This window comes from Somniosus microcephalus, chromosome 1 (genome assembly GCF_052327205.1).
Source record: "Somniosus microcephalus isolate GS21.2 chromosome 1, FLI_Smic_1.0, whole genome shotgun sequence".
NCBI classification, from domain to species: Eukaryota; Metazoa; Chordata; class Chondrichthyes; order Squaliformes; family Somniosidae; genus Somniosus; species Somniosus microcephalus.
The window spans coordinates 8,698,303-8,724,779 of record NC_140987.1 but is presented as its reverse complement, the minus strand read 5'-3'; the positions used below and the strand labels follow the sequence as shown (position 1 = coordinate 8,724,779).

Below are 26,477 nucleotides of genomic sequence, written 5' to 3'. Positions count from 1 at the left end.
CTCCCTCTACACTGTCCCATCAAACACTCCCAGGGCAGGTACAGCACGGGTTAGATACAGAGTAAAGCTCCCTCTACACTGTCCCATCAAACACTCCCAGGGCAGGTACAGCACGGGTTAGATACAGAGTAAAGCTCCCTCTACACTGTCCCATCAAACACTCCCAGGGCAGGTACAGCACGGGTTAGATACAGAGTAAAGCTCCCTCTGCACTGTCCCATCAAATACTCCCAGGGCAGGTACAGCACGGGTTAGATACAGAGTAAAGCTCCCTCTACACTGTCCCACCAAACACTCCCAGGGCAGGTACAGCACGGGTTAGATACAGAGTAAAGCTCCCTCTACACTGTCCCATCAAACACTCCCAGGGCAGGTACAGCACGGGTTACATACAGAGTAAAGCTCCCTCTACACTGTCCCATCAAACACTCCCAGGGCAGGTACAGCACGGGTTAGATACAGAGTAAAGCTCCCTCTACACTGTCCCATCAAATACTCCCAGGGCAGGTACAGCACGGGTTAGATACAGAGTAATGCTACCTCTACACTGTCCCATCAAACACTCCCAGGGCAGGTACAGCACGGGTTAGATACAGAGTAAAGCTCCCTCTACACTGTCCCATCAAATACTCCCAGGGCAGGTACAGCACGGGTTAGATACAGAGTAAAGCTCCCTCTACACTGTCCCATCAAACACTCCCAGGGCAGGTACAGCGCGGTGTTAGATACAGAGTAAAGCTCCCTCTACACTGTCCCATCAAACACTCCCAGGGCAGGTACAGCACGGGTTAGATACAGAGTAAAGCTCCCTCTACACTGTCCCATCAAACACTCCCAGGTCAGGTACAGCACGGGTTAGATACAGAGTAAAGCTCCCTCTACACTGTCCCATCAAACACTCCCAGGGCAGGTACAGCACGGGTTAGATACAGAGTAAAGCTCCCTCTACACTGTCCCATCAAATACTCCCAGGGCAGGTACAGCACGGGTTAGATACAGAGTAAAGCTCCCTCTACACTGTCCCACCAAACACTCCCAGGGCAGGTACAGCACGGGTTAGATACAGAGTAAAGCTCCCTCTACACTGTCCCATCAAACACTCCCAGGGCAGGTACAGCATGGGTTACATACAGAGTAAAGCTCCCTCTACACTGTCCCATCAAACACTCCCAGGGCAGGTACAGCACGGGTTAGATACAGAGTAAAGCTCCCTCTACACTGTCCCATCAAACACTCCCAGGGCAGGTACAGCACGGGTTACATACAGAGTAAAGCTCCCTCTACACTGTCCCATCAAATACTCCCAGGGCAGGTACAGCACGGGTTAGATACAGAGTAAAGCTCCCTCTACACTGTCCCATCAAACACTCCCAGGGCAGGTACAGCGCGGTGTTAGATACAGAGTAAAGCTCCCTCTACACCGTCCCATCAAACACTCCCAGGGCAGGTACAGCACGGTGTTAGGTACAGAGTAAAGCTCCCTCTACACTGTCCCAACAAACACTCCCAGGGCAGGTACAGCACGGTTAGATACAGAGTAAAGCTCCCTCTACACTGTCCCATCAAACACTCCCAGGGCAGGTACAGCACGGGTTAGATACTGAGTAAAGCTCCCTCTACACTGTCCCATCAAACACTCCCAGGGCAGGTACAGCACGGGTTAGATACAGAGTAAAGCTCCCTCTACACTGTCCCATCAAACACTCCCAGGGCAGGTACAGCACGGGTTAGATACAGAGTAAAGCTCCCTCTACACTGTCCCATCAAACACTCCCAGGGCAGGTACAGCACGGGTTAGATACAGAGTAAAGCTCCCTCTACACTGTCCCATCAAGCACTCCCAGGGTAGGTACAGCACGGGTTAGATACAGAGTAAAGCTCCCTCGACACTGTCCCATCAAACACTCCCAGGGCAGGTACAGCACGGGTTAGATACAGAGTAAAGCTCCCTCTACACTGTCCTATCAAACACTCCCAGGGTAAGTAATAGTCCCAGAACACCGTTACCAGCGCTCGTACAATGAGCTACCATTTCTGCAGCACCTTTCACAACCTCAGGATATTCCAGCGTGCTTCACAGCAAATGAAATACTTGTGAAGCATAATCACTATTATGGAGATAAATGTGGGAGCCAATTTGAATGCCGCATGGTCCCACAATGAGATAACGGGTCGGTCAATCTGGTTCTGGTGGTGTTGATTGAGAGATCAATATTGGCTCGGGCATCGGGAGAACCACCTGCTCTTCCAATAGTGCCCTGGGGTCTTTTACATCCACCCGTCAGACGAGCCGTGTTTTAACGTCTGCTCCAACAGACGGCACCGACAGTGCTGCGCTCCCTCAGATCTGCACTGCAGTATCACCCTGAATTATGCTGAAAACACGACCTCGTGACTCGAGACGAGAGTGCGAGGCACTGAGCTCAGCTAACACTAGATTCTCGCACGCTCCAATCATTTAGGCTCCTGCCTCAGTTTAATTCAGACTGATTAAATGAATTTAAAAGTAACCAAAATGCATTATTTGTAATGCAAAAATCTGCACTGTTTCCGGGGCAGCACGCCCCCCAACCACCCTGGAAATTCAACACCAACTTAGTCCCTTCAACATCTGGATTTCCACTTCAGGCTTTCATGCACTTACGTGTATTTTTCTCCAATATGTGAAGGATTTACCTGTGCCAGGTTTTGCTAGATTTCTAGGCTGACGTGTATGCTTTAGGCCCGGTTCGCTCCCTGCACTTTAGTCTGCTCCACACACTGGGGGCCCCTAGTTTGCTCCCTGCACTCCACCCCCCCGGCCCCCCTCCCACACCTGCTCCCCGCACACCAGGCCCCCGCCCCCGGCCTGCTCCCCGTACTCCCAGCCCACGGCCTACTCCCCGTACTCCCGGCCCACGGCCTGCTCCCCGTACTCCTGGCCCCCGGCCTGCTCCCCGTACTCCCGGCCCCCGGCCTGCTCCCCGTACTCCCGGCCCCCGGCCTGCTCCCCGTACTCCCGGCCCACGTCCTGCTCCCCGTACTCCCGGCCCACGGCCTGCTCCCCGTACTCCCGGCCCACGGCCTGCTCCCCGTACTCCCGGCCCAGGGCCTGCTCCCTGTACTCCCGGCCCACGGCCTGCTCCCCGTACTCCCGGCCCACGGCCTGCTCCCCGTCCCCAGCCTGCTCCCCGTACTCCCGGCCCACGGCCTGCTCCCCGTACTCCCGGCCCACGGCCTGCTCCCCGTACTCCCGGCCCACGGCCTGCTCCCCGTACTCCCGGCCCCCGCCCTGCTCCCCGCACTCCCGGCCCCCGGCCTGCTCCCCGTACTCCCGGCCCACGGCCTGCTCCCCGTACTCCCGGCCCACGGCCTGCTCCCCGTACTCCCGGCCCACGGCCTGCTCCCCGTACTCCCGGCCCACGGCCTGCTCCCCGTACTCCCGGCCCACGGCCTGCTCCCCGTACTCCCGGCCCACGGCCTGCTCCCCGTACTCCCGGCCCACGGCCTGCTCCCCGTACTCCCGGCCCACGGCCTGCTCCCCGTACTCCTGGCCCACGGCCTGCTCCCTGTACTCCCGGCCCACGGCCTGCTCCCTGTACTCCCGGCCCAGGGCCTGCTCCCTGTACTCCCGGCCCACGGCCTGCTCCCCGTACTCCCGGCCCACGGCCTGCTCCCCGTACTGCCCGGCCCACGGCCTGCTCCCCGTACTCCCGGCCCCCGGCCTGCTCCCCGTACTCCCGGCCCACGGCCTGCTCCCCGTACTCCCGGCCCACGGCCTGCTCCCCGTACTCCCGGCCCACGGCCTGCTCCCTGTACTCCCGGCCCACGGCCTGCTCCCTGAACTCCCGGCCCACGACCTGCTCCCCGTACTCCCGGCCCACGGCCTGCTCCCCGTACTCCCGGCCCACGGCCTGCTCCCCGTACTGCCCGGCCCACGGCCTGCTCCCCGTACTCCCGGCCCCCGGCCTGCTCCCCGTACTCCCGGCCCACGGCCTGCTCCCCGTACTCCCGGCCCCCGGCCTGCTCCCCGTACTCCCGGCCCAGGGCCTGCTCCCCGTACTCCCGGCCCACGGCCTGCTCCCCGTACTCCCGGCCCACGGCCTGCTCCCCGTACTCCCGGCCCACGGCCTGCTCCCCGTACTCCCGGCCCACGGCCTGCTCCCTGTACTCCCGGCCCACGGCCTGCTCCCCGTACTCCCGGCCCACGGCCTGCTCCCCGTACTCCCGGCCCACTCCCCGTACTCCCGGCCCACTCCCCGTACTCCCGGCCCACGGCCTGCTCCCCGTACTCCCGGCCTGCTCCCCGTACTCCCGGCCCACGGCCTGCTCCCCGTACTCCCGGCCCACGGCCTGCTCCCCGTACTCCCGGCCCACGGCCTGCTCCCCGTACTCCCGGCCCACGGCCTGCTCCCCGTACTCCCGGCCCACGGCCTGCTCCCCGTACTCCCGGCCCAGAGCCTGCTCCCCGTACTCCCGGCCCAGGGCCTGCTCCCCGTACTCCCGGCCCATGGCCAGCTCCCCGTACTCCCGGCCCACGGCCTACTCCCCGTACTCCCAGCCTACGGCCTACTCCCCGTACTCCCGGCCCACGGCCTGCTTCCCGTACTCCCGGCCCACGGCCTGCTCCCCGTACTCCCGGCCCACGGCCTGCTCCCCGTACTCCCGGCCCACGGCCTGCTCCCCGTACTCCCGGCCCACGGCCTGCTCCCCGTACTCCCGGCCCACGGCCTGCTCCCCGTACTCCCGGCCCAGGGCCTGCTCCCCGTACTCCCGGCCCACGGCCTGCTCCCCGTACTCCCGGCCCAGGGCCTGCTCCCTGTACTCCCGGCCCACGGCCTGCTCCCCGTACTCCCGCGCCAGGGCCTGCTCCCCGTACTCCCGGCCCACGGCCTGCTCCCCGTACTCCCGGCCCACGGCCTGCTCCCTGTACTCCCGGCCCACGGCCTGCTCCCCGTACTCCCGCGCCAGGGCCTGCTCCCCGTACTCCCGGCCCACGGCCTGCTCCCCGTACCCCCGGCCCACGGCCTGCTCCCCGCACTCCCGGCCCAGGGCCTGCTCCCCGTACTCCCGGCCCACGGCCTGCTCCCCGTACCCCCGGCCCACGACCTGCTCCCCGTACTCCCGGCCCACGGCCTGCTCCCCGTACTCCCGGCCCAGGGCCTGCTCCCCGTACTCCCGGCCCACGGCCTGCTCCCCGCACTCCCGGCCCACGGCCTGCTCCCCGTACTCCTGGCCCATGGCCTGCTCCCTGTACTCCCGGCCCACGGCCTGCTCCCTGTACTCCCGGCCCAGGGCCTGCTCCCCGTACTCCCGGCCCACGGCCTGCTCCCCGCACTCCTGGCCCACGGCCTGCTCCCCGTACTCCCGGCCCAGGGCCTGCTCCCTGTACTCCCGGCCCACGGCCTGCTCCCTGTACTCCCGGCCCACGGCCTGCTCCCTGTACTCCCGGCCCACGGCCTGCTCCCTGAACTCCCGGCCCACGACCTGCTCCCTGTACTCCCGGCCCACGGCCTGCTCCCCGTACTCCCGGCCCACGGCCTGCTCCCCGTACTGCCCGGCCCACGGCCTGCTCCCCGTACTCCCGGCCCCCGGCCTGCTCCCCGTACTCCCGGCCCACGGCCTGCTCCCCGTACTCCCGGCCCCCGGCCTGCTCCCCGTACTCCCGGCCCAGGGCCTGCTCCCCGTACTCCCGGCCCACGGCCTGCTCCCCGTACTCCCGGCCCACGGCCTGCTCCCCGTACTCCCGGCCCACGGCCTGCTCCCCGTACTCCCGCGCCAGGGCCTGCTCCCCGTACTCCCGGCCCACGGCCTGCTCCCCGTACTCCCGGCCCACGGCCTGCTCCCCGTACTCCCGGCCCACGGCCTGCTCCCTGTACTCCCGGCCCACGGCCTGCTCCCCGTACTCCCGGCCCACGGCCTGCTCCCCGTACTCCCGGCCCACTCCCCGTACTCCCGGCCCACTCCCCGTACTCCCGGCCCACGGCCTGCTCCCCGTACTCCCGGCCTGCTCCCCGTACTCCCGGCCCACGGCCTGCTCCCCGTACTCCCGGCCCACGGCCTGCTCCCCGTACTCCCGGCCCACGGCCTGCTCCCCGTACTCCCGGCCCAGAGCCTGCTCCCCGTACTCCCGGCCCAGGGCCTGCTCCCCGTACTCCCGGCCCATGGCCAGCTCCCCGTACTCCCGGCCCACGGCGTGCTCCCCGTACTCCCGGCCCACGGCCTGCTCCCTGTACTCCCGGGCCAGGGCCTGCTCCCCGTACTCCCGGCCCACGGCCTGCTCCCCGTACTCCCGGGCCAGGGCCTGCTCCCTGTACTCCCGGCCCATGACCTGCTCCCCGTACTCCCGGCCCAGGGCCTGCTCCCCGTACTCCCGGCCCACGGCCTGCTCCCCGTACTCCCGGCCCACGGCCTGCTCCCCGTACTCCCGGCCCACGGCCTGCTCCCTGTACTCCCGGCCCATGACCTGCTCCCTGTACTCCCGGCCCACGGCCTGCTCCCCGTACTCCCGGCCCACGGCCTGCTCCCCGTACTCCCGGCCCACGGCCTGCTCCCCGTACTCCCGGCCCAGGGCCTGCTCCCCGTACTCCCGGCCCACGGCCTGCTCCCCCTACTCCCGGCCCACGGCCTGCTCCCTGTACTCCCGGCCCACGGCCTGCTCCCCGTACTCCCGCGCCAGGGCCTGCTCCCCGTACTCCCGGCCCACGGCCTGCTCCCTGTACTCCCGGCCCACGGCCTGCTCCCCGTACTCCCGGCCCAGGGCCTGCTCCCTGTACTGCCCGGCCCAGGGCCTGCTCCCCGTACTCCCGGCCCACGGCCTGCTCCCCGTACTCCCGGCCCAGGGCCTGCTCCCCGTACTCCCGGCCCACGGCCTGCTCCCCGTACTCCCGGCCCACGGCCTGCTCCCTGTACTCCCGGCCCACGGCCTGCACCCCGTACTCCCGGGCCAGGGCCTGCTCCCCGTACTGCCCGGCCCAGGGCCTGCTCCCCGTACTCCCGGCCCACGGCCTGCTCCCTGTACACCCGGCCCACGGCCTGCTCCCCGTACTCCCGGGCCAGGGCCTGCTCCCCGTACTGCCCGGCCCAGGGCCTGCTCCCCGTACTCCCGGCCCACGGCCTGCTCCCCGTACTCCCGGCCCAGGGCCTGCTCCCCGTACTCCCGGCCCAGGGCCTGCTCCCCGTACTCCCAGCGCATGGCCTGCTCCCCGTACTCCCGGCCCACGGCCTGCTCCCCGTACTCCCGGCCTGCTCCCCGTACTCCCGGACCACGGCCTGCTCCCCGTACTCCCGGGCCAGGGACTGCTCCCCGTACTCTCGGCCCACGGCCTGCTCCCCGTACTGCCCGGCCGATGGCCTGATCCCCGTACTCCCGGCCGATGGCCTGATCCCCGTACTCCCGGCCCACGGCCTGCTCCCCGCACTCTAGACCCCAACCAAGTGAAGTTCACACTTAACCAGGGACTGCGGCCGTTATCAGTACAGCAGCATCATACCAGTAATCAGCACCTACCCTCGGATCATGGCGAAAGACTCGTCACTGGAGAAGAAGGAAGCGCTCGGCAGCACGGTGACTGTCTCTTTACCTAAGAATCAGAAATACAAACATTCAGCAGCAGCTCGGGCCCAGACTACGGGATTCGGAAAATGTATGAAGATCCCTGAGGGAGGAGGTGGTGGAGAGGGTGAGAAACCAGCCCTTCGTCTCTCGGAGCTGGGCTGTAATCAGGCACAGTCGCAAGCCTGCTCTGTTAGCCGGCTAGACGTGTTTGGGACTTTTCAGCTCAGTCTGAGACAGAACAAATGAACAGCTGGTGTAGGAAGCTCGCATGTCACACTGGAGCAGGACACGGCACTTGAGGTTGGTGCACGAATGCATTACCCAGTGAATGGAGACTGGGTTACAGAGCGACTCCCAGTAAATGGAGACTGGGTTACAGAGAGACTCCCAGTGAATGGGGACTGGGTTACAGAGAGACTCCAAGTGAATGGGGACTGGGTTACAGAGAGACTCCCAGTGAATGGGGACTGGGTTACAGAGAGACTTCCAGTGAATGGGGACTGGGTTACAGAGAGACTCCCAGTGAATGGGGACTGGGTTACAGAGCGACTCCCAGTGAATGGGGACTGGGTTACAGAGCGACTCCCAGTGAATGGGGACTGGGTTACAGAGAGACTCCCAGTGAATGGGGACTGGGTTACAGAGAGACTCCCAGTGAATGGGGACTGGGTTACAGAGCGACTCCCAGTGAATGGGGACTGGGTTACAGAGAGACTCCCAGTGAATGGGGACTGGGTTACAGAGAGACTCCCAGTAAATGGGGACTGGGTTACAGAGAGACTCCCAGTGAATGGGGACTGGGTTACAGAGAGACTCCCAGTGAATGGGGACAGGGTTACAGAGAGACTCCCAGTGAATGGGAACTGGGTTACAGAGAGACTCCCAGTGAATGGGGACTGGGTTACAGAGAGACTCCCAGTGAATGGGGACTGGGTTACAGAGCGACTCCCAGTGAATGGGGACTGGGTTACAGAGCGACTCCCAGTGAATGGGGACTGGGTTACAGAGAGACTCCCAGTGAATGGGGACAGGGTTACAGAGAGACTCCCAGTGAATGGGAACTGGGTTACAGAGAGACTCCCAGTGAATGGGGACTGGGTTACAGAGAGACTCCCAGTGAATGGGGACTGGGTTACAGAGCGACTCCCAGTGAATGGGGACAGGGTTACAGAGCGAGACCCAGTGAATGGGGACTGGGTTACAGAGCGACTCCCAGTGAATGGGGACTGGGTTACAGAGAGACTCCCAGTGAATGGGGACTGGGTTACAGAGCGACTCCCAGTGAATGGGGACTGGGTTACAGAGAGACTCCCAGTGAATGGGAACTGGGTTACAGAGCGACTCCAGTGAATGGGGACTGGGTTACAGAGCGACTCCCAGTGAATGGGGACTGGGTTACAGAGCGAGACCCAGTGAATGGGGACTGGGTTACAGAGAGACTCCCAGTGAATGGGGACTGGGTTACAGAGAGACTCCCAGTGAATGGGGACTTGGTTACAGAGAGACTCCGAGTGAATGGGGACTGGGTTAAAGAGAGACTCCCAGCGAATGGGGACTGGGTTAGAGCGACTCCCAGTAAATGGGGACTGGGTTACAGAGAGACTCCCAGTGAATGGGGACTGGGTTACAGATAGACTCCCAGTGAATGGGGACTGGGTTAGAGCGACTCCCAGTAAATGGGGACTGGGTTACAGAGCGACTCCCAGTGAATGGGGACTGGGTTACAGAGCGACTCCCAGTGAATGGGGACTGGGTTACAGAGAGACTCCCAGTGAATGGGGACTGGGTTAGAGCGACTCCCAGTAAATGGGGACTGGGTTACAGAGAGACTCCCAGTGAATGGGGACAGGGTTACAGAGCAACTCCCAGTGAATGGGGACTGGGTTACAGAGAGACTCGGGGACTGGGTTACAGAGAGACTCCCAGTGAATGGGGACTGGGTTAGAGCGACTCCCAGTGAATGGGGACTGGGTTACAGAGAGACTCCCAGTGAATGGGGACAGGGTTACAGAGCGAGACCCAGTGAATGGGGACTGGGTTACAGAGCGACTCCCAGTGAATGGGGACTGGGTTACAGAGAGACTCCCAGTGAATGGGGACAGGGTTACAGAGCGACTCCCACTGAATGGGGACTGGGTTACAGAGAGAGACCCAGTGAATGGGGACTGGGTTACAGAGAGACTCCCAGTGAATGGGAACTGGGTTACAGAGAGACTCCCAGTGAATGGGGACTGGGTTACAGAGCGAGACCCAGTGAATGGGGACTGGGTTACAGAGAGACTCCCAGTGAATGGGGACTGGGTTACAGAGCGACTCCAGTGAATGGGGACTGGGTTACAGAGCGACTCCCAGTGAATGGGGACTGGGTTACAGAGCGACTCCCAGTGAATGGGGACTGGGTCACAGAGAGACTCCCAGTGAATGGGGACTGGGTTACAGAGAGACTCCCAGTGAATGGGGACCGGGTTACAGAGCGACTCCCAGTGAATGGGGACTGGGTTACAGAGCGAGTCCCAGTGGATGGGGACTGGGTTACAGAGAGACTCCCAGTGAATGGGGACTGGGTAACAGAGAGACTCCCAGTGAATGGGGACTGGGTTACAGAGAGACTCCCAGTGAAAGGGGACTGGGTTACAGAGTGACTCCCAGTGAATGGGGACTGGGTTACAGAGCGACTCCCAGTGAATGGGGATTGGGTTACAGAACGAGACCCAGTGAATGGGGACTGGGTTACAGAGCGACTCCCAGTGAATGGGGACTGGGCTACAGAGCGAGACCCAGTGAATGGGGACTGGGTTACAGAGAGAGACCCAGTGAATGGGGACTGGGTTACAGAGCGACTCCCAGTGAATGGGGACTGGGTTACAGAGCGAGACCCAGTGAATGGGGACTGGGTTACAGAGCGACTCCCAGTGAATGGGGACTGGGTTACAGAGCGACTCCCAGTGAATGGGGACTGGGTTACAGAGAGACTCCCAGTGAATGGGGACTGGGTTACAGAGCGACTCCCAGTGAATGGGGACTGGGTTACAGAGAGACTCAAAGTGAATGGGGACTGGGTTACAGAGCGACTCCCAGTGAATGGGGACTGGGTTACAGAGTGAGTCCCAGTGAATGGGGACTGGGTTACAGAGCGACTCACAGTGAATGGGGACTGGGTTACAGAGCGACTCCCAGTGAATGGGGACTGGGTTACAGAGAGACTCCCAGTGAATGGGAACTGGGTTACAGAGCGACTCCAGTGAATGGGGACTGGGTTACAGAGCGACTCCCAGTGAATGGGGACTGGGTTACAGAGCGACTCCCAGTGAATGGGGACTGGGTTACAGAGAGACTCCCAGTGAATGGGGACTGGGTTACAGAGCGACTCCCAGTGAATGGGGACTGGGTTACAGAGCGACTCCCAGTGAATGGGGACTGGGCTACAGAGCGAGACGCAGTGAATGGGGGCTGGGTTACAGAGAGAGACCCAGTGAATGGGGACTGGGTTACAGAGCGACTCCCAGTGAATGGGGACTGGGTTACAGAGCGACTCCCAGTGAATGGGGACTGGGTTACAGAGCGAGACCCAGTGAATGGGGACTGGGTTACAGAGCGACTCCCAGTGAATGGGGACTGGGTTACAGAGCGACTCCCAGTGAATGGGGACTGGGTTAGAGCGACTCCCAGTGAATGGGGACTGGGTTACAGAGCGACTCCCAGTGAATGGGGAAAGGGTTACAGAGCGACTCCCAGTGAATGGGGACTGGGTTACAGAGAGACTCCCACTGAATGGGGACTGGGTTACAGAGAGACTCGGGGACTGGGTTACAGAGAGACTTGCAGTGAATGGGCACTGGGTTACAGAGCGACTCCCAGTGAATGGGGACTGGGTGACAGTGCGACTCCCAGTGAATGGGGATTGGGTTACAGAGCGATTCCCAGTGAATGGGGACTGGGTTACAGAGCGAGACCCAGTGAATGGGGACTGGGTTACAGAGCGACTCCCAGTGAATGGGGACTGGGCTACAGAGCGAGACCCAGTGAATGGGGGCTGGGTTACAGAGAGAGACCCAGTGAATGGGGACTGGGTTACAGAGCGACTTCCAGTGAATGGGGACTGGGTTACAGAGCGACTCCCAGTGAATGGGGACTGGGTTACAGAGCGAGACCCAGTGAATGGGGACTGGGTTACAGAGCGACTCCCAGTGAATGGGGACTGCGTTACAGAGCGACTCCCAGTGAATGGGGACTGGGTTAGAGCGACTCCCAGTGAATGCGGACTGGGTTACAGAGCGACTCCCAGTGAATGGGGACTGGGTTACAGAGAGACTCCCACTGAATGGGGACTGGGTTACAGAGCGACTCCCAGTGAATGGGGACTGGGTTACAGAGAGACTCCCACTGAATGGGGACTGGGTTACAGAGCGAATCCCAGTGAATGGGGACTGGGTTACAGAGAGACTCCCAGTGAATGGGAACTGTGTTACAGAGCGACTCCAGTGAATGGGGACTGGGTTACAGAGCGACTCCCAGTGAATGGGGACTGGGTTAGAGAGCGATTCCCAGTGAATGGGGACTGGGTTACAGAGAGACTCCCAGTGAAAGGGGACTGGGTTACAGAGCGACTCCCAGTGAATGGGGACTGGGTTACAGAGCGAGTCCCAGTGAATGGGGACTGGGTTACAGAGAGACTCCCAGTGAATGGGGACTGGGTTACAGAGCGACTCCCAGTGAATGGGGACTGGGTTACAGAGAGACTCCCAGTGAATGGGGACTGGGTTACAGCGCGAGACTCAGTGAATGGGGACTGGGTTACAGAGCGACTCCCAGTGAATGGAGACTGGGTTACAGAGCGACTCCCAGTGAATGGGGACTGGGTTAGAGAATGACTCCCAGTGAATGGGGACTGGGTTACAGAGAGACTCCCAGTGAATGGGGACTGGGTTACAGAGTGACTCCCACTGAATGGGAACTGGTTTACAGAGAGACTCCCAGTGAATGGGGACTGGGTTACAGAGAGACTCCCAGTGAATGGGGACTGGGTTACAGAGCGACTCCCAGTGAATGGAGACTGGGTTACAGAGCGACTCCCAGTGAATGGGGACTGGGTTACAGAGAGACTCAGTGAATGGGGATTGGGTTACAGAGCGACTCCCAGTGAATGGAGACTGGGTTACAGAGCGACTCCCAGTGAATGGGGACTGGGTTACAGAGAGACTCCCAGTGAATAGGGACTGGGTTACAGAGAGACTCCCAGTGAATGGGAACTGGGTTACAGAGCGAGACCCAGTGAATGGGGACTGGGTTACAGAGCGACTCCCAGTGAATGGAGACTGGGTTACAGAGCGAGACCCAGTGAATGGGGACTGGGTTACAGAGAAAGACCCAGTGAATGGGGACTGGGTTAGAGAGAGACTCCCAGTGAATGGGGACTGGGTTACAGAGCGACTCCCAGTGAATGGAGACTGGGTTACAGAGCGACTCCCAGTGAATGGGGACTGGGTTACAGAGAGACTCCCAGTAAATGGGGACTGGGTTACAGAGCGACTCCAGTGAATGGGGACTGGGTTACAGAGCGAGACCCAGTGAATGGGGACTGGGTTACAGAGAGACTCCCAGTAAATGGGGACTGGGTTACAGAGCGACTCCCAGTGAATGGGGACTGGGTTACAGAGCGACTCCCAGTGAATGGGGACTGGGTTACAGAGAGACTCCCAGTAAATGGGGACTGGGTTACAGAGCGACTCCAGTGAATGGGGACTGGGTTACAGAGCGAGACCCAGTGAATGGGGACTGGGTTACAGAGCGACTCCCAGTGAATGGGGACTGGGTTACAGAGCGACTCCCAGTGAATGGGGACTGGGTTACAGAGCGACTCCCAGTGAATGGGGACTGGGTTACAGAGCGACTCCCAGTGAATGGGGACTGGGTTACAGAGCGACTCCCAGTGAATGGGGACTGGGTTACAGAGAGACTCCCAGTGAATGGGGACTGGGTTACAGAGAGACTCCCAGTGAATGGGGACTGGGTTACAGAGCGACTCCCAGTGAATGGGGACTGGGTTACAGAGAGACTCCCAGTGAATGGAGACTGGGTTACAGAGCGACTCCCAGTGAATGGGGACTGGGTTACAGAGAGACTCCCAGTGAATGGGGACTGGGTTACAGAGCGAGACCCAGTGAATGGGGTCTGGGAGACAGAGCGACTCCCAGTGAATGGGGACTGGGTTAGAGAGAGACTCCCAGTGAATGGGGACTGGGTTACAGAGCGACTCCCAGTGAATGGGGACTGGGTTACAGAGCGACTCCAGTGAATGGGGACTGGGTTACAGAGCGACTCCCAGTGAATGGGGACTGGGTTACAGAGCGACTCCCAGTGAATGGAGACTGGGTTACAGAGTGACTCCCAGTGAATGGGGACTGGGTTACAGAGCGACTCCCAGTGAATGGGGACTGGGTTACAGAGAGACTCCCAGTGAATGGAGACTGGGTTACAGAGAGACTCCCAGTGAATGGGGACTGGGTTACAGAGTGAGACCCAGTGAATGGGGACTGGATTACAGAGCGAGACCCAGTGAATGGGGACTGGGTTACAGAGCGACTCCCAGTGAATGGGGACTGGGTTACAGAGCAACTCCCAGTGAATGGGAACTGGGTTACAGAGCGACTCCCAGTGAATGGGAACTGGGTTACAGAGCGACTCCCAGTGAATGAGGACTGGGTTACAGAGTGAGACCCAGTGAATGGGGACTGGGTTACAGAGGGACTCCCAGTGAATGGGGACTGGGTGAGAGAGAGACTCCCAGTGAATGGGGACTGGGTTACAGAGCGAGACCCAGTGAATGGGGACTGGGTTACAGAGCGACTCCCAGTGAATGGGGACTGGGTTACAGAGCGAGACCCAGTGAATGGGGACTGGGCTGCAGAGCGACTCCCAGTGAATGGGGACTGGGTTACAGAGCGACTCCAGTGAATGGGGACTGGGTTGCAGAGCGACTCCCAGTGAATGGGGACTGGGTTACAGAGCGACTCCCAGTGAATGGGGACTGGGTTACAGAGCGACTCCCAGTGATTGGGGACTGGGTTGCAGAGCGAGACCCAGTGAATGGGGGCTGGGTTACAGAGCGACTCCCAGTGAATGGGAACTGGGTTACAGAGGGACTCCCAGTGAATGGGGACTGGGTGAGAGAGAGACTCCCAGTGAATGGGGACTGGGTTACAGAGCGAGACCCAGTGAATGGGGACTGGGTTACAGAGCGACTCCCAGTGAATGGGGACTGGGTTACAGAGCGAGACCCAGTGAATGGGGACTGGGCTGCAGAGCGACTCCCAGTGAATGGGGACTGGGTTACAGAGCGACTCCAGTGAATGGGGACTGGGTTGCAGAGCGACTCCCAGTGAATGGGGACTGGGTTACAGAGCGACTCCCAGTGAATGGGGACTGGGTTACAGAGCGACTCCCAGTGAATGGGGACTGGGTTACAGAGAGACTCCCAGTGAATGGGGACTGGGTTACAGAGAGACTCCCAGTGAATGGGGACTGGGTTACAGAGCGACTCCCAGTGAATGGGGACTGGGTTACAGAGAGACTCCCAGTGAATGGGGACTGGGTTACAGAGCGACTCCCAGTGAATGGGGACTGGGTTACAGAGCGAGTCCCAGTGAATGGGAACTGGGTTACAGAGAGACTCCCAGTGAATGGGGACTGGGTTACAGAGAGACTCCCAGTGAATGGGGACTGGGTTACAGAGCGACCCAGTGAATGGGGACTGGGTTACAGAGAGACTCCCAGTGAATGGGGACTGGGTTACAGAGCGACTCCCAGTGAATGGGAACTGGTTTACAGAGAGACTCCCAGTGAATGGGGACTGGGTTACAGAGCGACTCCCAGTGAATGGGGACTGGGTTACAGAGCGACCCAGTGAATGGGCACTGGGTTACAGAGCGACTCCCAGTGAATGGGGACTGGGTTACAGAGCGACCCAGTGAATGGGGACTGGGTTGCAGAGCGACTCCAAGTGAATGGGAACTGGGCTACAGAGAGACTCCCAGTGAATGGGGACTGGGTTACAGAGCGACTCCCAGTGAATGGAGACTGGGTTGCAGAGCGACTCCAGTGAATGGGAACTGGGTTACAGAGCGACTCCCAGTGAATGGAGACTGGGTTACAGAGCGACTCCAGTGAATGGGAACTGGGTAACAGAGCGACTCCCAGTGAATGGAGACTGGGTTACAGAGCGACTCCAGTGAATGGGAACTGGGTTACAGAGCGACTCCCAGTGAATGGAGACTGGGTTACAGAGCGACTCCCAGTGAATGGAGACTGGGTTACAGAGCGACTCCCAGTGAATGGGAACTTGGTTACAGAGAGACTCCCACTGAATGGGGACTGGGTTACAGAGAGACTCCCAGTGAATGGGGACTGGGTTACAGAGAGACTCCCAGTGAATGGGGACTGGGTTACAGAGCGAGACCCAGTGAATGGGGACTGGGTTACAGAGCGACTCCCAGTAAATGGGGACTGGGTTACAGAGCGACTCCCAGTGAATGGGGACTGGGTTACAGAGAGACTCCCAGTGAATGGGGACTGGGTTACAGAGAGACTCCCAGTGAATGGGGACTGGGTTACAGAGAGACTCCCACTGAATGGGGACTGGGTTACAGAGAGACTCCCAGTGAATGGGGACTTGGTTACAGAGCGACTCCCAGTGAATGGGGACTGGGTTACAGGGAGACTCCCACTGAATGGGGACTGGGTTACAGAGAGACTCCCAGTGAATGGGGACTTGGTTACAGAGCGACTCCCAGTGAATGGGAACTGGGTTACAGAGAGACTCCCAGTGAATGGGGACTGGGTTACAGAGAGACTCCCAGTGAATGGGGACTGGGTTACAGAGCGACTCCCAGTGAATGGGGACTGGGTTACAGAGAGACTCCCAGTGAATGGGAACTGGGTTACAGAGCGACTCCCAGTGAATGGGGACTGGGTTACAGAGAGACTCCCAGTGAATGGGGACTGGGTTACAGAGAGACTCCCAGTGAATGGGGACTGGGTTACAGAGAGACTCCCAGTGAATGGGGACTGGGTTACAGAGCGACTCCCAGTGAATGGGGACTGCGTTACAGAGTGACTCCCAGTGAATGGGGACTGGGTTACACAGAGACTCCCAGTGAATGGGGACTGGGTTACAGAGCGACTCCCAGTGAATGGGGACTGGGTTACAGAGCGACCCCCAGTGAATGGGGACTGGGTTACAGAGCGACTCCCAGTGAATGGGGACTGGGTTACAGAGCGATTCCCAGTGAATGGAGACTGGGTTACAGAGCGACTCCCAGTGAATGGAGACTGGGTTGCAGAGCGACTCCTAGTGAATGGGGACTGGGTTACAGAGCGAGACCCAGTGAATGGGGACTGGGTTACAGAGCGACTCCCAGTGAATGGGGACTGGGTTACAGAGCGACTCCCAGTGAATGGAGACTGGGTTACAGAGAGACTCCCAGTGAATGGGGACTGGGTTACAGAGCGACTCCCAGTGAATGGAGACTGGGTTACAGAGCGACTCCCAGTGAATGGGGACTGGGTTACAGAGCGACTCCCAGTGAATGGGGACTGGGTTACAGAGCGAGACCCAGTGAATGGGGACTGGGTTACAGAGCGACTCCCAGTGAATGGGGACTGGGTTACAGAGCGACTTCCAGTGAATGGGGACTGGGTTACAGAGCGACTCCCAGTGAATGGAGACTGGGTTACAGAGCGACTCCCAGTGAATGGGGACTGGGTTACAGAGCGACTCCCAGTGAATGGGGACTGGGTTACAGAGCGACTCCCAGTGAATGGGGACTGGGTTACAGAGCGACTCCCAGTGAATGGGGACTGGGCTGCAGAGCGACTCCAGTGAATGGGAACTGGGTTACAGAGAGACTCCCAGTGAATGGGGACTGGGTTACAGAGCGACTCCCAGTGAATGGGGACTGGGTTACAGAGCGACTCCCAGTGAATGGGGACTGGGTTACAGAGCGACTCCCAGTGAATGGAGACTGGGTTACAGAGCGACTCCCAGTGAATGGAGACTGGGTTACAGAGCGACTCCCAGTGAATGGGGACTGGGTTACAGAGCGACTCCCAGTGAATGGAGACTGGGTTACAGAGCGACTCCCAGTGAATGGGGACTGGGTTACAGAGCGACTCCCAGTGAATGGGGACTGGGCTGCAGAGCGACTCCAGTGAATGGGAACTGGGTTACAGAGAGACTCCCAGTGAATGGGGACTGGGTTACAGAGCGACTCCCAGTGAATGGGGACTGGGTTACAGAGCGACTCCCAGTGAATGGGGACTGGGTTACAGAGCGACTCCCAGTGAATGGAGACTGGGTTACAGAGCGACTCCCAGTGAATGGAGACTGGGTTACAGAGCGACTCCCAGTGAATGGGGACTGGGTTACAGAGCGACTCCCAGTGAATGGGGACTGGGTTACAGAGCGACTCCCAGTGAATGGGGACTGGGTTACAGAGCGACTCCCAGTGAATGGGGACTGGGTTACAGAGCGACTCCCAGTGAATGGGGACTGGGTTACAGAGCGACTCCCAGTGAATGGGAACTGGGTTACAGAGAGACTCCCAGTGAATGGGGACAGGGTTACAGAGAGACTCCCAGTGAATGGGGACTGGGTTACAGAGAGACTCCCAGTGAATGGGGACTGGGTTACAGAGCGACTCCCAGTAAATGGGGACTGGGTTACAGAGCGAGACCCAGTGAATGGGGACTGGGTTACAGAGCGACTCCCAGTGAATGGGGACTGGGTTACAGAGAGACTCCCAGTGAATGGGGACTGGGTTACAGAGAGACTCCCAGTGAATGGGGACTGGGTTACAGAGAGACTCCCAGTGAATGGGAACTGGTTTACAGAGAGACTCCCAGTGAATGGGGACTGGGTTACAGAGAGACTCCCAGTGAATGGGGACTGGGTTACAGAGCGACTCCCAGTGAATGGAGACTGGGTTACAGAGCGACTCCCAGTGAATGGAGACTGGGTTACAGAGCGACTGCAGTGAATGGGGACTGGGTTACAGAGCGACTCCCAGTGAATGGGAACTGGGTTACAGAGCGACTCCCAGTGAATGGGGACTGGGTTACAGAGCGACTCCCAGTGAATGGGGACTGGGTTGCAGAGAGACTCCCAGTGAATGGGGACTGGGTTACAGAGCGACTCCCAGTGAATGGAGACTGGGTTACAGAGCGACTCCCAGTGAATGGGGACTGGGTTACAGAGAGACTCCCAGTGAATGGGGACTGGGTTACAGAGAGACTCCCAGTGAATGGGGACTGGGTTACAGAGCGACTCCCAGTGAATGGGAACTGGGTTACAGAGAGACTCCAGTGAATGGGAACTGGGTTAGAGAGAGACTCCCAGTGAATGGGGACTGGGTTACAGAGCGACTCCCAGTGAATGGGGACTGGGTTACAGAGCGACTCCCAGTGAATGGGAACTGGGTTACAGAGCGACTCCCAGTGAATGGGAACTGGGTTACAGAGCGACTCCCAGTGAATGGGGACTGGGTTACAGAGCGACTCCCAGTGAATGGGAACTGGGTTACAGAGAGACTCCCAGTGAATGGGAACTGGGTTACAGAGAGACTCCCAGTGAATGGGGACTGGGTTACAGAGCGACTCCCAGTGAATGGAGACTGGGTTACAGAGCGACTCCCAGTGAATGGAGACTGGGTTACAGAGCGACTCCAGTGAATGGGGACTGGGTTACAGAGCGACTCCCCATGCAGTGTATGGGGTCCAATCGGAATGATGTGGATGTGCGGCAGATCACTAACATCCCTCTCCCCAGTGCTCAATGGCTCTCACCTGCATTAATGAGGTCCGCGTCTTCCTCTCCCTCAAGTGGATACGGGCCCTGAAAAGACAGTCATGGTTACCGGGTGGATACAAATACCTAATCCACAGGCCCCACCTTCAGGTACAAGTCTTCCCCCCCTCCTTCCATTGTGACAATATCCCAACACTGATTCCCAGACCGCTGCAGCCTTTGCCTCAGTGGATCGGCTGATCTCTTGCAGATCTCTCAGATCACCCTCCTGCATGAACTGTTTCCTTTTTAATTCTGAGCACTTGGCAAATCTCAACTTTTAAAAAAACAATCCAAAATATTCAAAAATGAGCTGGATGAGTTCCTGGAACTGTGTACAAAAGGTGGAGCGTTGGGTGATGTACCTTGTGGTCACTGTTTATCCTGGAACTAGTTCCTGCTTGCCCTCGGTGATCAGAATGGAATTTCCCACAATTCTTCTTTACCTGAATATTTTTTTTATTCGTTCCTGGGATGTGGGCGTCGCTGGCAATGCCAGCATTTATTGCCCATCCCTGATTGCCCTCGAGAAACTGGTGGTGAGCCGCCGCCTTGAATTTAGGATTATTTATTCTGTTTTATGGGGAGATTTTTGGCCACTGGGAGAAGGGGAAGTGCAATAAGACCTGGGTGTCCTTGTGCACCAGTCGCTGAAGATATGCATGCAGGTGCAGCAGGCGGTTAAGAAGGCAAATGGTATGTTGGCCTTCGTAGCGAGAGGGTTCGAGTACAGGAACAAGGATGTCTTGCTGCAGTTGTACAGGGCCTTGGTGAGACCACACCTTGAGTATTGTGTGCAGTTTTGGTCGCCTTATCTGAGGAAGGACGTTCTTGCCATGGAGGGAGTGCAGCGAAGATTCACCAGGCTGATACCTGGGATGGCAGGAATGACGTATGAGGAGAGATTGGGTCGATTGGGCTTATACTCGCTGGAGTTGAGAAGAATGAGAGGGGATCGCATTGAAACTTATAAAATTCTAACAGGACTAGACAGACTAGATGCTGGAAGGATGTTCCCGATGGTCGGGGAGTCCAGAACCAGGGGTCACAGTCTAAGGATAAGGGGTAAGCCATTTAGGACAGAGATGAGGAGGAATTTCTTCACCCAGAGAGTGGTGAACCTGTGGAATTCTCTACCACAGAAGGCAGTAGAGGCCAATTCATTAAATATATTCAAGAAGGAGTTGGATATATTTCTTAAGGCTAAAGGGATCTGTAGAAGTGCATCAGCGTAGAAATATATATCCACACATACTCTCTTATATTAAAATGGAGTCTGGAACTTTCAGCAGGCCATTCGGCCCCTCGAGCCTGCTCCGCCATTCAATGAGATCATGGCTGATCATCCAAATTCAGTACCCTGTCCCTGCTTTCTCCCCATATCCCTTGATCCCACCCCCAACCCGCCTCCATGCCAGTTTCAAAGGAGGCGGGTACCCGCCCCGCACTGGGACCCGCCTCCCCGAGGCGGGAAGGGGATTAGTGCCAATGAACTGCCTGTTAACAAGTAGTTAACAGGCAGTTTTTAGCCTAATCCCTATTTTTATCCCTGAAGTGTGGGGTTCCCAACGGCCCCAAACCACGCCAAGTTAGCGAGGCGGACCGTCGGGCTGAAGGGATTGAAGGGGTCGAGATGTCCGGTGTTCAGGTGAGTGATGGGTGCATGAGTGCAGAGGTAAGTGTGTTTGGTGTGTGTAAAGTGTTTAAAGAAGTTTTACTTACCTTTACAGCCTTCCTTCCTTCAGGTCTCGGGAGTCCCTCAGCTCATCGGCACAGAAAGCAGAATGGCCGCCAGCTGTCAAAAGCTGCAGCATTCAGCTTTCTGTTCTGGAGAGATCTCTAAATCAGCCCGAGAGGAAGGAATCAACCTGGAGTGCAGATTGTCAGTGACAGCTTCAAACAGCTGTCAAACGCTGATATTTCATCTGTCAAAAGCTCTTGACAGATGAAATGTCAATCTGTGACGTCACCTGTTGCCGGGTGGCCCTTAATTGGCCTGCTGGGCCCGCTGGGCGGGTTCAACAAGGTCAATCAAGGGAAAATCGCGTGGATTGGCCACAACTCGATGGAGGCGGGACTACAACCCCGAAAGTTGTAGTCCCGCCTCCTACCCGCCTCCTCAATCAAAATCCAGCCCAACCTCTCAGGTCTGTGACCTTGCGTCAGAACTGGGTTCTGACCTGACCTGCTGAGTATTTCCAGCATTTTCCGTTTTTATTTATATTTTTAATCTGTTTTCTCCCCCCTCGCAGTAGATTCATGGCTGCTGGAGGGTGAAATAAAGAAAGACTTGCATTTATATAGCGCCTTTCACGACCAAAGCACTTTACAGCCAATGAAGTACTCTTTGAAGTGTAGTCACTGTTGTAATGTGGGAAACAGTTCACCTCTCTCTTCATGAGGCAGTGAGGGTGGGGAGAGTGGTGGGGGGGCGGGGCGGGGGGGCCCAATCCCTTCTCAACAAGCTCTTCTCCCATATCATAGGGGCAGGGTAGGATCACTGAACGAGTCAGGACCCATAAAAGATCAAAATGACTTCTACTGCCTCAAGCTGGAGTCAGACACCAGCGACGCCATTCCACAAACTGGTTTGTCTGGCTTTAACTTACGCCTGCCAGCCATTCTGCTTAGCGGATTTAACCCCTTCAGACACGGATTTAAACTTCATACCCGCCTTTTAATAGGAATCATACCAAGATCATTCTGTGGAAAAATAGAGACTATTCTCTCCCCCCCACCACAAGAGCCTATTCCCCCCCCCCCCCGTCGGAGCCGATTCCCCCCCCCTCGGGGCCCATTCCCCCCCCCTCGGTGCCCATTCCCCCCCCTCGGAGCCCATTCCCCCCCCCACCAGAGCCCATTACCCCCCCCTCGGTGCCCAGTCTGCACCCCCCCTCGGTGCCCAGTCTGCCCCCCCCTCGGTGCCCAGTCTGCACCCCCCTCGGTGCCCAGTCTGCACCCCCCCTCGGTGCCCAGTCTGCCCCCCCCTCGGTGCCCAGTCTGCCCCCCCCTCGGTGCCCAGTCTGCACCCCCCCTCGGTGCCCAGTCTGCACCCCCCTCGGTGCCCAGTCTGCACCCCCCCTCGGTGCCCAGTCTGCCCCCCCCTCGGTGCCCAGTCTGCCCCCCCCTCGGTGCCCAGTCTGCACCCCCCCTCGGTGCCCAGTCTGCCCCCCCCCTCAGTGCCCAGTCTGCCCCCCCCCCTCGGTGCCCAGTCTGCACCCCCCCGGTGCCCTTGCACCTCCCGCTCTTACCAATCCCAGCACACCATTCTCACTCTGCAGGTGCACGGTGATATCGGGCCGGATGAAGTTGCTGGCCAGCATTGGCATTCCAATACCCAGGTTTGCTAGGATGTTCCAGTTAAGTCGAATATGGAGCTCAAACAAATTCAGAAATCAACACATGTAGTGCAACCAGTGGGCAAAAGGGAATCGTTCCCTCCAGTCTGCTACCGTGTGGTTCATGCGCTAGTGTGTCACTATCAGCTCCTGTACCGATAAAGGAAAAGGCCATTAGGCCAAAAAAAAAAAAAAAAAAAAAAAAAAAAAAAAAAAAAAAAAAAATCGGTATTTGACAGGTCATCTTCTCCCCGTATCCCTCAATCCCACCTTCTCCCCGTATCCCCCAACCCCACCTTCTCCCCGTATCCCCCAACCCACCTTCTCCCCGTATCCCCCAACCCACCTTCTCCCTGTATCCCCCCAACCCCACCTTCTCCCCGTATCCCCCGACCCCACCTTCTCCCCGTATCCCCCAACCCACCTTCTCCCCGTATCCCCCAACCCACCTTCTCCCTGTATCCCCCCAACCCCACCTTCTCCCCGTATCCCCCGACCCCACCTTCTCCCCGTATCCCCCAACCCCACCTTCTCCCCGTATCCCCCAACCCACCTTCTCCCCGTATCCCCCAACCCATCTTCTCCCCGTATCCTCAAACCCCACCTTCTCCCCGTATCCCCCAACCCCACCTTCTCCCCGTATCCCCCTGACCCCACCTTCTCCCCGTATCCCCGACCCCACCTTCTCCCCGTATCCCCCAACCCCACCTTCTCCCCGTATCCTCCAACCCCACCTTCTCCCCGTATCCCCCAACCCCACCTTCTCCCCGTATCCCCCCAACCCCACCTTCTCCCCGTATCCCCCAACCCACCTTCTCCCCGTATCCTCAAACCCCACCTTCTCCCCGTATCCCCGACCCCACCTTCTCCCCGTATCCCCCAACCCCACCTTCTCCCCGTATCCCCCGACCCCACCTTCTCCCCGTATCCCCCGACCCCACCTTCTCCCCGTATCCCCCGACCCCACCTTCTCCCCGTATCCCCCGACCCCACCTTCTCCCCGTATCCCCCGACCCCACCTTCTCCCCGTATCCCCCGACCCCACCTTCTCCCCGTATCCCCCGACCCCACCTTCTCCCCGTATCCCCCAACCCCACCTTCTCCCCGTATCCCCCGACCCCACCTTCTCCCCGTATCCCCCAACCCCACCTTCTCCCCGTATCCCCCAAACCCACCTTCTCCCCGTATCCCCCGACCCCACCTACTCCCCGTATCCCCCGACCCCACCTTCTCCCCGTATCCCCCGACCCCACCTTCTCCCCGTATCCCCCAACCCCACCTTCCCCCCGTATCCCCCGACCCCACCTTCTCCCCGTATCCCCCGACCCACCTTCTCCCCGTATCCCCCGACCCCACCTTCTCCCCGTATCCCCCAACCCCACCTTCTCCCCGTATCCCCCGACCCACCTTCTCCCCGTATCCCCCGACCCCACCTTCTCCCCGTATCCCCCGACCCACCTTCTCCCCGTATCCCCCGACCCCACCTTCTCCCCGTATCCCCCAACCCCACCTTCTCCCCGTATCCCCCGACCCCACCTTCTCCCCGTATCCCCCAACCCCACCTTCCCCCCGTATCCCCCGACCCCACCTTCTCCCCGTATCCCCCGACCCCACCTTCTCCCCGTATCCCCCAACCCCACCTACTCCCCATATCCCCAACCCACCTTCTCTCTGTATCCCTCACTCCCTTCTCTTTGTCACCTGACTCCGTTTACACTCTCTGCTTCAGTGTCCTCCCTGATAACTTATTCCACAACTCGATTACACAACTCGATTACCCTTTGGGTGAAGGAGTTCCCCTGACTCCCTGCCTCACTCCTAACTTCCTAATGTTTAACTCGTATCCCCTGGGATTCGAATCCTTCACCACGAGGTCATTTTGCCTGGATCGAGTCTGTCAATTCCCTTCGGAACCTTGAAAACTCCAACAGGTCACCCTGGAGTCTCCTTTATCCAAAGAGAACCAACCCAACCTCCTTATGTTCTTAACCTTTTCTCAAAGTGGAAATTCCCAATACGCTGAAATATCTTAATAGCCCCCTCCAGGCCCTCCCGACGGCAGTCACACGTATCCGATGAATAGATTTGGGCTGTACGTAGTGAGATCGAGCCAGCACCGTATACAGCAACACAACCACATGACATTTGTATTCATCTGTCTGATAATATAATCAGTGCCTTATCGCCACAGCAACCAAACACTGTATTAGTGGTTTCAATTATAACCTTGATCGCTCTCCTGATCACTCTCCCATTTAACACACAATATAACCCCTCGCTCTCTCTCCTGATCACTCTCCCATTTAACACACAATATAACCCCTCGCTCTCTCTCCTGATCACTCTCCCATTTAACACACAATATAACCCCTCGCTCTCTCTCCTGATCACTCTCCCATTTAACACACAATATAACCCCTCGCTCTCTCTCCTGATCACTCTCCCATTTAACACACAATATAACCCCTCGCTCTCTCTCCTGATCACTCTCCCATTTAACACACAATATAACCCCTCGCTCTCTCCTGATCACTCTCCCATTTAACACACAGTATAACCCCTCGCTCGCTCTCCTGATCACTCTCCCATTCAACACACAATATAACCCCTCGCTCTCTCTCCTGATCACTCTCTCATTTAACACACAATATAACCCCTCGCTCTCTCTCCTGATCACTCTCCCATTTAACACACAATATAACCCCTCGCTCGCTCTCCTGATCACTCTCCCATTCAACACACAATATAACCCCTCGATCTCTCTCCTGATCACTCTCCCATTTAACACACAATATAACCCCTCGCTCTCTCCTGATCACTCTCCCATTTAACACACAATATAACCCCTCGCTCTCTCTCCTGATCACTCTCTCATTTAACACACAATATAACCCCTCGCTCGCTCTCCTGATCTCTCCCATTTAACACACAATATAACCCCTCGCTCTCTCTCCTGATCACTCTCCCATTTAACACACAATATAACCCCTCGCTCTCTCCTGATCACTCTCCCATTTAACACACAATATAACCCCTCGCTCTCTCTCCTGATCACTCTCCTATTTAACACACAATATAACCCCTCGCTCTCTCCTGATCACTCTCCCATTTAACACACAATATAATCCCTCGCTCTCTCCTGATCACTCTCCCATTTAACACACAATATAACCCCTCGCTCTCTCCTGATCACTCTCCCATTTAACACACAATATAACCCCTCGCTCTCTCTCCTGATCACTCTCCCATTTAACACACAATATAACCCCTCGCTCTCTCTCCTGATCACTCTCCCATTTAACACACAATATAACCCCTCGCTCTCTCTCCTGATCACACTCCCATTTAACACACAATATAACCCCTCGCTCTCTCTCCTGATCACTCTCCCATTTAACACACAATATAACCCCTCGCTCTCTCTCCTGATCACTCTCCCATTTAACACACAATATAACCCCTCGCTCTCTCTCCTGATCACTCTCCCATTTAACACACAATATAACCCCTCGCTCTGTCTCCTGATCACTCTCCCATTTAACACACAATATAACCCCTCGCTCTCTCCTGATCACTCTCCCATTTAACACACAATATAACCCCTCGCTCTCTCTCCTGATCACTCTCCCATTTAACACACAATATAACCCCTCGCTCTCTCCTGATCACTCTCCCATTTAACACACAATATAACCCCTCGCTCTCTCCTGATCACTCTCCCATTTAACACACAATATAACCCCTCGCTCTCTCTCCTGATCAC

The 26,477-nt window shown here is 58.2% G+C and overlaps 1 protein-coding gene across 4 annotated transcripts in view; it reads right to left on the bottom strand.

Moving 5' to 3' along the window:
• Positions 1–26,477, bottom strand: part of oxct1a (3-oxoacid CoA transferase 1a) — a 286,549-nt gene that overhangs the window by 87,278 nt on the left and 172,794 nt on the right. For all 4 annotated transcript variants that reach the window (XM_085965065.1, XM_085965115.1, XM_085964917.1 and 1 more), the window contains 3 exons: positions 22,628–22,722; positions 19,376–19,424; positions 7,490–7,562 (listed from right to left, as the gene is read on the bottom strand). In XM_085965065.1, the coding sequence (XP_085821191.1) occupies positions 7,490–7,562; positions 19,376–19,424; positions 22,628–22,722 (217 nt within the window). The remainder of the gene's footprint in view (positions 1–7,489; positions 7,563–19,375; positions 19,425–22,627; positions 22,723–26,477) is intronic.